This window comes from Sus scrofa, chromosome 9 (assembly GCF_054392235.1).
Source record: "Sus scrofa isolate SSC_HxYL_T2T_F1_AM1 chromosome 9, Sscrofa_HxYL_maternal_Yorkshire_Landrace_v2.0, whole genome shotgun sequence".
Lineage (NCBI taxonomy): Eukaryota > Metazoa > Chordata > Mammalia > Artiodactyla > Suidae > Sus > Sus scrofa.
This window is the reverse complement of record NC_139391.1, coordinates 75,654,492-75,669,854: the sequence shown is the minus strand read 5'-3', so window position 1 is coordinate 75,669,854 and position 15,363 is coordinate 75,654,492. Positions and strand designations below refer to the sequence as shown.

At 36.3% G+C, this 15,363-nt stretch overlaps 1 protein-coding gene across 11 annotated transcripts in view; it reads right to left on the bottom strand.

Annotated features, from left to right (window-relative positions):
* Window positions 1-15,363, bottom strand: part of CDK14 (cyclin dependent kinase 14) — a 631,911-nt gene that overhangs the window by 310,443 nt on the left and 306,105 nt on the right. For 9 of the 11 annotated variants that reach the window (XM_021102363.2, XM_084976986.1, XM_084976983.1 and 6 more), the window contains one exon: window positions 14,867-14,929. In XM_021102363.2, the coding sequence (XP_020958022.1) occupies window positions 14,867-14,929 (63 nt within the window). Of the gene's footprint in view, window positions 1-10,866; window positions 12,040-14,678; window positions 14,930-15,363 lie in introns of those variants that run through there. The other 2 variants (XR_014815748.1, XR_014815749.1) reach the window with 2 other exon arrangements.

Below are 15,363 nucleotides of genomic sequence, written 5' to 3'. Positions count from 1 at the left end.
GCCAAGCATGTGCTAGGTGTTGTCATAGAAGAGGAATGCACAGATGAAAGGGAATAAAATGCCATCCCTGGACTTGAGGACTCACAGCCCACTGGGTAAGAGAGACACATAAACAGATAACTACCACTTACACAGGACAACAATGTGAACTGAGAGTACTGAAGGCTCAGAGGAGGGAGGAAACTTGTCCAAAAACGGAATTCATTATACATAAAATTTTAATAGGAAAATGGGTTAAGCATTCACTGGCTGCACAAGTTGAAATGATGTATTAATGACAAACCTCCTGCTATTCTGAGGGGAAAAAAATTGAGGAGACCAAGCAAGCAAATCACTAAGCAGATAAATTAAGAAGAAAAATAAAAGCTCCTGTTGTGGTGCAGCAGAAACGAATCCGACTAGGAACCATGAGGTTGTGGGTTTGATCACTGGCCTTGCTCAGTGGGTTAAGGATCCAGTGTTGCTATGAGCTGTGGTGTAGGTCGCAGGTGCAGCTCGGATCTGGCGTTGCTGTGGCTGTGGCATAGGCCGGTGGCTACAGCTCTGATTAGACCCCTAGCCTGGGAACCTCCACATGCCACGGGTATGGCCCTAAAAAGGACAAAAGACAAAAAAAAGAAAAAAGAAAGAAAAAATAAATTAATTAATTAAAGAAGACAATATATGAAATTGTAAAACTATCAATGTACCATTATAATACTAATAGTGGCAAGGAGACGACAGTATACTTTACTGAAACTGTCAGTAAACTTGCTGTTTTATAAATAACATTTTAAAGTGTTCTGTAAACCAGCTACAATGGAAAAAAATAAAAATCATTATATTAAAAAATAAATAAATACATGAAAAATAAATAAATAAATAACATTACAATGTGTTTAACAAAATATGAACTGCTAGCCATGGGTGGGAAGGCTACAAGGAAGAAGTAGTCATTCTGAGTTAAACAGAATGTCCCATGAAACACTGGGGATGACTTGAAAATGCAAGTCTTATGGAATCTCTTCCTATAGACCAACAGGCAAGTGCCTAACTTTCCCATGTAAATTGAGAAAGCCAATTCACTTGGTGATTGTATAAATCACTAAACAACAAGGTATAATTGATCTCTGTGGTAACCAGAAGGCACAGTGAAAACAGGAAGGGCCACCAAAGAAGGGGCCATGTGCAGAGAAAGACTGAAAATCAGCTCTGCCACTTGCTAATAAAACTAGGCAAACATCAATACAATTTCAGGTACCAAAAAGAAGGAAGAAGAATACTAATTGAAGTCATATGTTAACTTCAAGCCTGTTTCAAGTACTTTTACAGATATTTTCTAATTCTGTGTTTTTCCTTTTCTTTTAAACAAATGAAAAAACTAAAGCTCTAAAAGCACGAGAAACTTACTCAAAGTCATTCAACCATCACACATTTGTGACCTCTCCAATATACCTCATTATCTTAAGTAAGGTTGATGCTTACTACATGCATGGATAAATACAGTTATACACCCAGTATAATCAAAGTGCTTTTACCAAGTGAACCCAAGTTTGTAAAAGTCTTGATTAGCATATTATGTGATGAGCATATGATTCCTGAATACCTATTTTTGTTATTTAAAATCCTCTTTGAAATAAATAATATGGCAGAAGACAGCTTTATGTGCTGAAGTTGATAAATTAACTTATTTTAGTTTCAATCTTATTTTTCTACTCTAGTAGGCATACAGTCTTCTTAGGAATACTTTGTCCCCTCAGGAATTTCTATTCAACTTTATAAAAGATTATCTTCAAATCCTTTAGTATGATGGCTGGAAGAGTTATATTCTAGTTGGACTATGTTCACTTTTTGCAATAAAAACCTCAATAGGAAAATGCCTTAAATAGGAATGATAGGATGAACAGGGACAGCTTTGCTAGCAGCAGATCTATCTACAGTCCTACTGTCTTGCCATCCCCAGCAGGAAGCAGCTCATATTCTCCGTGGCATGGCATATACTTCTTGCAAATATCGCTTAATACTTCTACTACCTTTTGAAACTCTTTAGACTTTAAGGATGTAAAAAATATCAAGATAAGGCCTTTTATCAAAAAATTTAGAGCAAGTTGGTAAAAGCATTGGACTCAATGTGTTGAATTTGTTCCTCAAAAGAAATTGTCACTTGCAGCAAACAACAAATTTATCCCCCCACACCCTGTCAATGTCTAAAGATATGTGGTCATATGCTCTTTGTCTCAATACTTATAGCCATTAGGTTGCATGCATGGTTTGAAATGCATGCATTATTTAATATATGTGGTTCCACTTAACATGAGACTAAGCACAGTGACCATCTTGCAGAATTTCTGGGCATGGGTCAACTATCTTCAAGGGATGTCCAGGGTCTCTCAGGGCTTATTACAGAGATTAGCAATGGACCCTATGTTTCATGGCACAGAACAAATTCTTACAAAGATATTAAGCTCATTTTCTGTCATCTGGGGACTAAGGTGGACATCTCTGTATCTTAGGTTTCTCATCTTGGAAAATGACTGATTGTCTCAGATGCCATTAATATTCATTCATGCTGTAAAACTGTATCCTTTCATAATTTCATGATAACAGAAACAGGATTCTACAAATCAAGCAACTATAATAACTGCCATTCACTAAGTACTTAGAGGTAAATTAATCCTTCCAACACTTCTGCTGGGCAGATACTACTGTCTTTATTTCACAGATAAAGAAATAAAGGCTCAGAGAAATTAAATGAATTGGAAAAAGGGACACACAGCAGGCACAGTAGAAGTGGTAGTGATATTTCCCCTTTTTATCTCGCTCTGATACTCACAATTTAAAATACTGCTACCAAAAGGAGTGTGTGCACTATTTGATTAAAGTAGCTATACATTGTGTGAATACAAGGCTAGAAAATGTGACATTGGCAAATAAACCCAAGTTGTACGTGAATGAGAAATACTTCAAATAAACATTCTATGATTAGCAATGTATCATTTAAAAATCCACAAGATGCACAAATATTAAATTACTCATACATCAAACTTTCTAGAAATGAAAAATAATTAGAAACTTTGAGCCTCAAAATATCTACAGAATGAGAAAATACTTTATAACAGGCAGATGATTTCACTGTAAGATTAGGTCTTCTTTAATTTTTAAAAGAATGATTCATTCCATTGGGTTGAGTTTCAAGTTTGCAAACACCTAATACAAATATCAAATCCAATTTGTAATACAATGTACATAATACATGCCCAAAAGTTTATATTTCAGAAAGCATCACTGGAATTTTATATGTTGAATTATTTAAAAAGAATACTTAGAAGGTTATAGAGAGATATAAGGGAGACAGAAATAAAATCCAGATAATAAAACATAATTTATCTGTCATTTTGGACATAACTGACAGATTTAAGTGTGCTCTGCAATGGTGTAAGATACACACATCAGGACATAGATGTATCCTTTTTTGCCTATTACTTCAGACAGACCCAGCTCTTGGAAAATGTGAATAGTAGCAAGAGCTTGTTCTGCTACATTTTGCTCTTTTTGAGTTCTTCCATTCAACTTTCTGCTTCTTTGCTCTACTCCCTCAAAGTCCTAAGATAGATAACATGTCTCATCATTTCTAGATAGTGTAACAATATAATTTATATTCTCTAAGATATTTGAATATTAATATCCTATTTTTAAAGATGATAACTTTCTGGAGGGGGATAACAAAAAATAAGAATTTCAAGTACCTGGACAAACTCTTGGGAAAAGATCTTGCACACTTGCTGTGATCCTTAAGCAATCGAGTTAAGTTGATGTCCCATTCCTCCCTCTCCTCCTGCCTCAGTACAATGGAGGATTTCAAGCAAGGTGTTGTTCTAGGCACTGAAATGCACAGTGAGCAAGTTGTCTGGAGCCATGGGAACCAGAACTGGGCTACTTAGAAGATGCTGAATGTGGATTGTAAGGCACATTTTTGTTTTGCCATGTATCTTGATAGAAGCACATTAGCATCTTTAGTATATTAATATATATCATAATTATATAATATAGAATATAATACAATAATATACATATATAATAATATACTTTATAATACTTAATATTAGTACACTAAGTGTATTTCCAAGTTATTAGGGTTTGTATGTGTGGTGAAGAAAGTGGGGAGGGTTGAGGATAAGAATCTTCTATTTAATAAAGTTGGTCAAAGGCCTTAGTTTAGTATTGGAAATAATCCTTAGCTGAGTTGAAACAAGATCATCAAATTTAAGCTATTGGCTTTAATAATTATCTAACATTATTTCCAAGAGAAAAACTGTTGATAAGGCCAATGTCACTTGAAAGTTGTTTCAAGGATTTCAAATAATATCGTAACATTAAGACTGATGTCTGTCAAGCTTCTGTTTGTCAATATAGTTCAGAATTATACAACTGGTCTTACTGAAGTGCATTTTCTGGAACCAAAAAGAAATAGCATGAAATACAAATTTTTACTAAATTTCATCTGTGAAGTATGCTACTCTCTCCCAACTATAGGGACATCCTTTTTACATGCAATTTAAAAAGAATAAATAGGGTTTAAAATGGTTTTACTGCTTAAAGTAACATCTTAGACACTATCAACATGAATTGACTTAGTATCAGCTGATAAGGCCAGTGTCACTTGTTTTAAATGAAAGAGAAATACAGACCAAAAAACAGGCAAAGGTAATCTTGAGTCTAAGAGTCTTTTTGTTTTGTTTTGCCTTAGGGCAGCACCCATGGCACAGGGAGGTTCCTAGGCTAGGGGCTGAACTGGAGCTGTAGCTGCCGGCCTACACCACAGCCACAGCAACGTGGGATCTGAGCCGCATCTGCAACCTACACTACGACTCATGGCAATGCCTGCCCCTAAATCCAATGAGAGAGGTCAGGGATCAAACCCTCATCCTCATGGATACTAATCAGATTCATTTCTGCTGAGCCACAATGGGAACTCCAAGTCAAAGAAAGCTCATATTTGCAAGCCCTATTATAGAGAAAAATATGTTTCAAATGGATGTTTACTACAAAAGAAAAAAGAAAAAAAAAGAAATCCATGGTCAATTCATACTGTTTAAGACATTCAGAGAGGGTCTGAGTAGTGAATTTCTGGTTAAGATGTGGGGCCTGCATTCATGTTTTTAGAACATGTCTTTTGTATCCTTGGCATCCTCTGATGATCTACTTGTAACAGTAAGACTCTGAGTTTGGATACATATGCTCAACATCTCTCTCTCTCTCTTCCCCCTCTCCCTTCCTTTCTCTCTCTGTCTCTCTGCATCCTCTTAGAGTAGTCCCAAGTAACAGGAATCTATAAATTAATGAGAAAATATTTATGACATTTACTGGCTACTCGCATAAAGGCTGAACATGCCCAAGACAATCAGAAAAATCCTGGTAGTGCATATATACTCTATTACTTTGCTAATTTCCCTCCTGGGTCCTTATGTTTGTCTTGGAAAACATGCAAGCAAAGGGGTCAAGGGCAAGATCCATCTTAAATGGGAGAGGGGCAGGTGAATGAATGGCTTGGAGCTTGAAACTCGGAAAGCTATCTTCCCTATTCCCACTGGGTACCCCTTCAAGCTGGGTAATTTCGTCTTAAAATTTAAATATCACATGGTATACATCTAATGACTCTTGTACTTCATCAATCTTCGGGATGATATCTTTTTGACTTTTTTTTTTTCTTTTCTGCCTTGCCCACAGCATGTGGAAGTTCCCAGGGCATGACTGAACCCATGCCACAGCAGCAACCCAAGACACACTGGATGTAATCCAACCCACTGTGCCACTATGGAACTCTGGGAGGGTATCTTTTCACTCTAGGTTTTAAAGCATCTCTAGGAAAGAGTGGGCTGTTTAATTAGTGGCCTTGATTCCTTTGTCTGATTCAAACTGTTACAAGCAGATCAGCAGAGGACGCCAAGGATACAAGACATGTTCTAAAAACGTGAATGCAGGCCCCACATCTTAACCAGAAATTCACTACTCAGATCCTCTTGGAATGTTTTAAACAATATGAACTGACCATGGTTTTCATTTTTTTTTTAACTGTTAATCTTTCACTTTTTAGATTTGGAAAATTATTTTGTTCAACCTAACAAAAATAGGTTGAAAGGTTGAAAAGAAAGCTGGAACAGCTGAGACTAGGGTGTCAAATTTTTAGAACACTCTTGAATGGTTTTAAGAAATAATCATATTTCCCAAAATTCAGAATAAAGAAAGGCTCTATAATATTCACAGTAATGCATAGTAAGAAATCATTACCAGCCAAATGATAACTCTAATGTAGAATATGGAGAAAATCAGGTGTTATCTGATTTTCTATCTCAACATTAGAAAGTCTCATTTAGGAATCAATTCCTGGTGCCATCTGTGTAAGACACTCTTAATTTGGCATAACATTATTCTGACTGTGATACACCTGCTTGTTCTCTGGACTATGAAAGAAAAATAGCAATTTTTCAACCATAATAATACTCATATCTTTTTAATTAATACAGATATTGAGATAAAAATAAAACTCAGCTTTATGTCAATAGAGTGTCAGATACGTCAGAGAATAAGTCAGAGAATTCAGAATTACTCTGGTTCTTTGGATTATGGTCCGATAAAAAAAGGCAAATGCATTTTTATAAAAAATAGTCTAGAAAAGTCATTAAGGTACATTGGAAGATCCAATGTCATCATGGTAATAAGATTCAAGTATCTACATTTCTGGATATGAGCTGGAGACAGTATCAATTAATCTTTTTTTAATGAATTTTAATTCTTCGTCTTTCATGCTTATCACTTTCTAAAGAACATGTGAAAAACTGAGTAAAAGAGGGAATTCAGACTCCTGTGGTCATCTTTAAAAATTCTGACCAATCTGTAAATCACTGAGAATTATAAAATGAAGAATTTCAATACAAGTTCTGCATTCAACTCGACTCTGATAGCCAAAACCCAATAAAATTCACAGTGAAAGATTTGTAAAGGGGGAGGGGGAAGAACTACCCTCACCCCCAAAATTCTAGCCAGTTTCCTACATACCAATTATCATGTTCTAGAAATTGGTTGTTATATCTTTAATCATCATAAATATTTATAACAAGCCCAATGTCCTCAGGCTTTCAATTCAGGTTTTAAATTGCCCTCTAAGTAATTAACTTCCAAAATTACCTATTCGTCTAAAATTGATATTATGCTATGAAACGAACCATTAGTTAATAGTGAATATTTATTTCTGAATGCTGTTTTGAGAATAGACACATTTTGTAGGCAGTTAAAGTAGCAAAGTGATTATAGAAATTTTGTTAACACTGACAATTTTTCTTGAGTTTATTCCCAGGCTTACAAGGAATATACAGCATGAGAGATTAAAACCTTCACAGATGTTTCACTGGAATTTAGTACAAAATTACCCTAGACTAGTCTATGCTTTATTATGAGATCATGAGTTATGTACTCTTTCAGTTGTTCTCCCCCCGCCGTTCTTCAGTGATATATCACCTTTGCAAAACTTGCAAGTCTACCTGATTCACAGTAAAAAACAATCTCCTCAATTCTAAGGTGCATGGCATCCCACTTTTTACAGTAAACAAGTATATACAAAACCTAAACAAAGATGTGTACATTTTTAGAATCCAAGACAAATGTTTTAGATGTCTCTAGATATTGTCATGCTGCAGAGTGATAAAACTAAAAGTCAGAATTCTCAAAAGGATTTGATCACTGTTTCCATGCTGTTTGCCACAATAAATATTCAGTATGTATTACATTCTAATCATTTAATGATCTATGAACTATATAACCAAATGCAGAACTTCAGAGTTAGTCCAGGAACATGTTCTTTTAAAGATAATCATTTATCTCCCCTGGTTGTCCCATCTTACATTTATAGAGAACCATTACAGGGTCTTATTGTAGCTCAACTGCTTTTTTTTTTAATTAGCATCTAGCACAGCATTATGAACAGCTGTTAACTTAGTTAATATTATTCTTATGTTCTTCATTTTGCATTCATAGATTTAAGTGACAATAAATATCACCCCATGAAAAAAAAATATGTTAATCCATCTCACAGAAATACCCATGGGGACATCTGTCACTATGTCAGAGTTAGACTTCTTTGCGAAGAATTTCACCTGCAGTGCGGATCCTAAATGTAAGCCCAGGGGAGCACACTGTCTCTAAGCAGACACAGTGGGAGAAAAAGCCAGTGTGTAATTAGGTGAGTGGCCTCCCAGAGAAACCAGTATCTTAATAAGGGCCTCCTGCTTCTATGCACTGTAACACAGATGCCAAAACACAGGCATTAACAAGATGCATTCTATTTTTTAATTTCACATACCCTCAGATGTGGTACAGCTATTATCTCCCATATGATGAAGAGGGTAAATCTATGTGACTGAAGGCATATCAAGTCACAAATAATAAGCTAATCACAGTAATTTAATATATGAATCATGAGATGCAGGGAAAAGAACATTGGACAAAGAATCAAAATGCTCTTTGACAAATTCTTAATCTAAGTGATCTTGATCTTTATTTTATATAAAATGGAGCAGCTGAAATTTATGACTGTTCAAGGATACTAATCCTGGAAAGAGCCTGGCTACAGAAGAATCACTTAAAGAGGTGATTTTCTTTTTTTTTTTTTTTTTTTGTCTTTTTGCTATTTCTTGGGCCGCTCCCGCAGCATATGGAGGTTCCCAGGCTAGGGGTCCAATTGGAGCTGTAGTCCCCGGCCTACACCAGAGCCACAGCAACGCAGGATCCGAGCCGCGTCTGCAACCTACACCACAGCTCACGGCAACACCGGATCGTTAACCCACTGAGCAAGGGCAGGGACCGAACCCGCAACCTCATGGTTCCTAGTCGGATTCGTTAACCACTGCGCCACGACGGGAACTCCTGATTTTCTTTTTTAACTCTATCAACATGCTATGTTTAAATTGTTATCATCATGTAAACATTACCTACAGCTGAGCCATTTAGTATGAATACTTTTTTTCTCCTGCACAATTTGTTTTTCCTAGTGTTAGTAATGATCTAGATCTTTTGTTGGTAGGTTGGTTTTCCTTTGTTGAGTTTTCTTTATGGTTATCATGAATTCAATACCAAATCCTTCTTCCATCTTTATAACTTGCTCAAATACATTAGGTATTCTAACAATTGCATCTTCTTTGAAGTCTCTCCTGGAGACTCCTGACCTGCTCCAACTGGACTGATGAGTTCCTCTTCCAGCTTGATGTGCAGTTATTCTGGGACTCTGCATCACTACCTTGAAAATCTCTATCGCTTCTTTTGCAGTGGCCTCGATTACCTGGTTTCCTGTGCTTTCCTGCCTTGATTTATTCCTTAAGCTCGAGTGGAGTACATCTTCAGGTACCTTCCTAAGAAAGGATGTAAGGTAGGCAAAATTTTCAACTCCCTGAACATCTGAGAATAATTATTCCACTCTCACACTTTATTGGTAGTTTGTGTAGAATACTATGTTCGGAATAATTCTACATCAGAGTTTTCAAGTCACTGCCCCTTTTCCATCTCCCTTCCAGAGTTGCTGGTGAGTTTAACACCACTGTAATTCTTGATCCGTTGTAGTAAGCCTGTTTCCTTTTTTGTAAGATTCTTCTTTGAAATCAATGTTCTGAAATTTGGCAATAATAAATGCTATCGTTTGTCTATTTTTATTAAGTGTTCTGGGCATTTAAAGGGCCCTCTTAAACTTGAAGTTCACATCTTTCACATCTGGAAAAAGTACAGTTTAATGTTTATTACTTTAATGATTCCCTCCTCTCTAGTTTCTCCAATTACTTTTTTTTTTTTTCTTTTTTGGCTGCAGTCACAGCATGTGGAAGTTCCCAGGCCAGGAATCAAATCCACGCCACAGTAGCAACCCAAGCCATTACAGTGACAACACCAGATCTTTAACCCACAGAGCGATAAGAGAACTCCTATTTTCTCCAGTTATTCATATGTTGGATTCTCTTCACTGGACTTCAAATATTTTAATACTTCCTTATTTTTCAGATTTGTATTTTTGTTCTATTTCTAGTAAACCTCTTCAGCTTTAGCTTCCATCCATTTTTACTGTTTTTATTTCTAATTTCTGTCATATTTTTAGTTTCCAAATCTACTTCATGTTCACTAAGTTCCCTCTAAAAATAAGATATTATTCTGTTTTACAGATGTACTATTTTCTTTTACCTCTTTGAGAATATTATTGATAAAAATTTTTTGAAGTTTTCTTTCTTTCTCTGTCTAATCACAGCAAGCAACTTCACTTTCTCAAGTTACCTTTTTGTCATGTGGGTATCTTCACTCTAGAGTCACCTAGATTCTTTAGGTCTATTCTCTTGGACTGATCACAGTTTCCACAAAAGATGCTTATAATTTTCTACCTTGAGGCATGGATCTCAGACCTATTTTTTGAAGTATCACAGTCCATGCTCTGTCTCTCTCACACTCTCTCATATCCCTCCTACCTGCCCAGCCCTACCATCCTCTTGGCCACCCCAGCATAACCACCTACCTGGCAGAATAAGGACCAGGGGAGGCAGGCAGGCTCTAAGGCTGTGAGAGTCCAGTGGACCATCATCACCAGCAGGCTGGAAGGTAAAGGCATATAGGCCCACAGGAAGGCAAGGGGACACTGCAGATCATGGGAGGCACCCTGGGCTCTCAGCCCTAGTCTGAGCAATAACCACCAATTCTGATTTAAAGTGATCTCTACCATCTGATTCTGATTCTAGTAAATAAAAAGAGAATATATATATGTGTGTATGTGTATGTGTATATATGTGTGTGTGTATATATATTTATATTTATATATATATATATTAAGTTTCACAGATGACTCTGCTATGGAGCCTAGTATGATTTTTTGTTTGTTTGCTTTTGTTTTTTGTTTTCTGGGGGATTTTCAACAGCATGTGGAAGTTCCTGGGTCAGGAATCGAACCTATGCCACAACAGTGACCCAAGCCACTGCATTGACAATGCTGGATCCTTAATCCACCGTGCCACAAGAGAATTCCAAGTCTAGTTTGAAGACCTCTTCAATGACAACTGATGTTTCTGGAGCTCTGAAATAGTCCAAGAACTGAGATAATCCAGTTCATTTTGGCAAATCCTTGAAGGGCCAAGATTTCAATAGCTATGGGCAAAGGGATATTTATATATCACTGTCTATTGCTTCCTTACAATTAGTCAAAAAAGCTTAAGAAAAGGTAAACCACATCATGCACTTTTGGAGGCAAAAAATGTAGTATGGTATTGATCAGTAACCATGTTAAACAACTTCTGAGTGAGAGTGGTTCTTGCTCTACATGACACATCGAGGCTCATTGTTGGCATCATATCTAACTTCTGTGACATGATTTTCCACGCTGACTGCAGATTTCATTCACCATTAAGTTTTCACCACACCCTAGGAGGCACCAACTCTTGCAGTGATAAATCTTTTTTATTGTCACAGTACAGCCTGGATTTGAAATAGGTAGCAAGCTCTTAAGTATCTGAAGTATGATGAATGATCATGGGCTGACAGAAAAGCTTGCAAAACTTGGATAAGAGCTGTTGAAACACAATTTAAAGGAGTGCAGCCTAGTTACTGAAAATCAGCAACCTAGAAACTCAATTTCTCCAGGACCATAAGAGATTTAAGGAAAATAAAATGTAATGGAAGAAGCAGAATTTACAAAGGCTACAAAAATCACCAGTGATACTGGCCTGAGGACACTGAACATGGTATGGTTTGTGGAACAAGCTTGCTTTCTTTGTTTCACCAACAAAGTTATTCACCAATACTTGCCTATAACTAATGACACACAGAGTTTATAAGAAGACCAAATAAGGGTAACAGAAATCCAGTGATGCCCAGGTTCGATGAAAAGGCTCAGTGAGCTTCTTAATCTCAACCCTGTCACTAAATTTAAAAATCAGGGAGTTCCCGTTGTGGCTCAGTGGTTAATGAAACCGACTAAGAATCATGAGGTTCTGGGTTCAATCCCTGGCCTTACTCAGTGGGTTAAGGATATGGCGTTGCCGTGAGCTGTGGTGTAGGTTGCAGACGCAGCTCAGATCCCGAGTTGCTGTGGCTCTGGCGTAGGCTGGCAGCTACAGCTCTGATTCAACCCCTAGCCTGGGAATCTCCATATGCCGCGGGAGCGGCCCAAGAAATGGCAAAAATCAAAAAAAAAAAAAAAAAAAAAAATCAGAAGTCAAAGTTAGCTCAGAGTAGCCTGTGGCTGTCACTGAGGCTAGCAGACCTGAGGCTTCTAGCAGCTGGGCTCTCTAGAGAGTCCTGGGCTAAAGTAGGAAACAGGAGTAACAATTTATGGTATTGTTGATTTGGAAGTCAGTCCACCCTAAGAAGAGAACTGTAAATGCATAAATGAGATAATCTGAGGTGTTTTAATGTAAAAAAAAAAAAAAGAATTCTGTTCATGTTATAATACTAATGTTTAAATCCAAACAGGAATTAGTAAAACTAATCTCTCCATCTGTTAAAAAGTCTTGCCCAATCTAACCGTGAAAAAACTATCTGTGTCAATGGGCACAGATTTAAAAAAAAAAAAAAAAAAAAAAAAGGAATAATAAAAAAAAATTAAGAGAAATCTAAATGAAACAAAATCCACAACAAAAAAGGAGGCATATGAGAAAAATCAATAAATACTCCAAGTACCTTACAGATTCTATTATTTATTTTAAAAATGATGTTCTGTCAGAGTTCCTATATTTCAAATTTGTACAGCATAAGTGACCACCACAAAACCCTCATTACTAATTTCACAAATATTAACAAGCACCTACAGTTTTTTAAATGATTTTTATTTTTTCCACTATAGTTGGTTTACAGTGTTCTGTCGATTTTCTACTGTACAGCAGGGTGACCCAGTCACATATACATACATATATTCTTTTTCTCATGTTATACTCTATCATGCTCCATCATAAGTAAACAATAGAAAAATGAACTACATATAGTTCTCATATATATATGAGAACAGGCAAATAGTACTAGCAAAATTACAAATGGTCAAGAAACATGAAAAGATGCTCAATGTCACTAGAAGTCAAGAAAATACCAATGTAAAAGACATTTCATTTTTATTCGTCAGAAGGGTAAAAACTTAAATGACCAATTAGTCAATCCTAGAGAATGGAGAGAAAAATATTCTTTACAATCTTGTGGGTAAATGTTGCAATTAAATTCATTAAAACTAACCCATGTCTCTAATTTAATAAAGAACACTGTAAACCAGCTATAATGGAAAAAACAGATATCATTAAAAAAAAAAAAAGAAAACCATTAGCTAAATAAAAGAAATGAGTATAAAGGTTTGATGCTCATACCTACTCTAGAACTATTTATTTATGTATTTTTGACTGTTCCTGCGGCATGCTGAAGTTCCTGGGACAGGTATCGAACCTGCGCCACAGCAGTGACCCAGGCCACTACAGTGACAACACTGGATTCTTAACCTGCTGTACCACAGGAGAACTCCTCTAGAATCACTTATAATAGCAATATTCTGGCAAGCAGCCAAAAATCTATGAATAAAGAACAGTTGCAGATTATGGTTTATTCATACTATGGAATAACATATACTTATTAGAAAGATGGAACTACATAGTCGGGTATTGACTTCAAATGATATCTATAACATACTTTAAGTGAAAAAACCTGTATTATGTATATATATTATTTTTTAAAGCAAAAATAAACACATCTAACACCAAATGTGCAAATATACCTCTACAAGCCAAGAAAAAAAGCATAAAAGAAAAAACATGTCATATTGCAAGGAAAGTGCAGAAAATGGATGGGAAAAAATGAAGACAAATAATTTTACTTCAAATGCATTTGTAAAATGCATTTTTGCAAAGTGTATTTTGCAAATTTGTTCTCAGGATCATAAAATATTGTCATTTAAATAATGAAACGTAAGCACAGTGTCAAGCCTTCAGATAAACATATGTGAAGAAAAAGTCTCCTGTTTTAAACTTGAAATTCTGGGACAGTTTCCCAATACGGTTGTTAGGCCAAATCTTAGAGAAACTTAATCTATTTACACACAACAATCCAATTTCTGTGGAAAGAAATTAAAGAAAACCATAGGAAAAAAATTTCTATCTATTTGTACAAACAAATGAAAAGTATGTACCATTAATTCAGCATAACAGAGTTCTGGATCATAATAATACTCTACCTTGAAACCACCTGATAGTTCAGTATGGAGCTCCAAGCGGGAGCTACCAGAGACTCAACTCTGCTGAAAACAGTGTTATGACAGGATTCCAGTGTTATGATAGGATTTACCTGTTGGCAAATGTTTGTCCATGACGAAAAAATAGGGTAAGGTCTAAATAATCCCACTCTAGTGAAAATATTTAATGTTAAAGCATGGCTTCCAACTACTAAATGAAAGCAATGACTATGGTTCACTTCAGTATTACTTCTCTGTATACAACTTTTTTTTTTTTGTCTTTTTTTTGTTGTTGTTGTTGTTGTTGTTATTGTTGTTGTTGTTGCTATTTCTTGGGCCGCTCCCGCGGCATATGGAGGTTCCCAGGCTAGGGGTCGAATCGGAGCTGTAGCCACCGGCCTACGCCAGAGCCACAGCAACGCGGGATCCAAGCCGCGTCTGCAACCTACACCACAGCTCACGGCAACGCCGGATCGTTAACCCACTGAGCAAGGGCAGGGACCGAACCTGCAACCTCATGGTTCCTAGTCGGATTCGTTAACCACTGCGCCACGACGGGAACTCCCTGTATACAACTTTTTTTAAAAGTTATGGTAGAGAGTTTGGATTTTAGTTCAGAAATTGCTCATGAGGAATGCTAACCCTTGATTTAAAAAGATCTTTTCCTACCTTCACATTCTCTGGGTGCAGCCCCCCAGGATGCTTGTCCATGTACTGACATAAATCAGTGTGCTGGAAAAAAAAAGGGAAAGAGTATTCACATCCCTGGGCCATAACACAACAAATCAATATTTTCTACTTCAAAGTCATCATTGCTTTCTGAACTAAGCAAATAGAAGACAAGAGGGTTAATTTTTCAGTGTATGCAGTGGCATGCTCCTCTATCCCCCATTTGAACCACAATGGAATTATTATTTTTACCTCTAGCCTCTGTCTTATGTTAAACATATCTATTAGAAGGAATTCATATCCACAATTTATTAAATGCCTAATTTTCTCCTCATTAAATACATATCTCAACTGAAAAAATAACTTACCTAAATATATAAACCTTAACTTAAAAAAAAGAAAGTGCTTTCATGAGTATGTGCGCGCGCGTACACACACACACACACACAATTAACCAATCCAATTACAATTTCAATTATCCTCTATTTCCCAAGTGT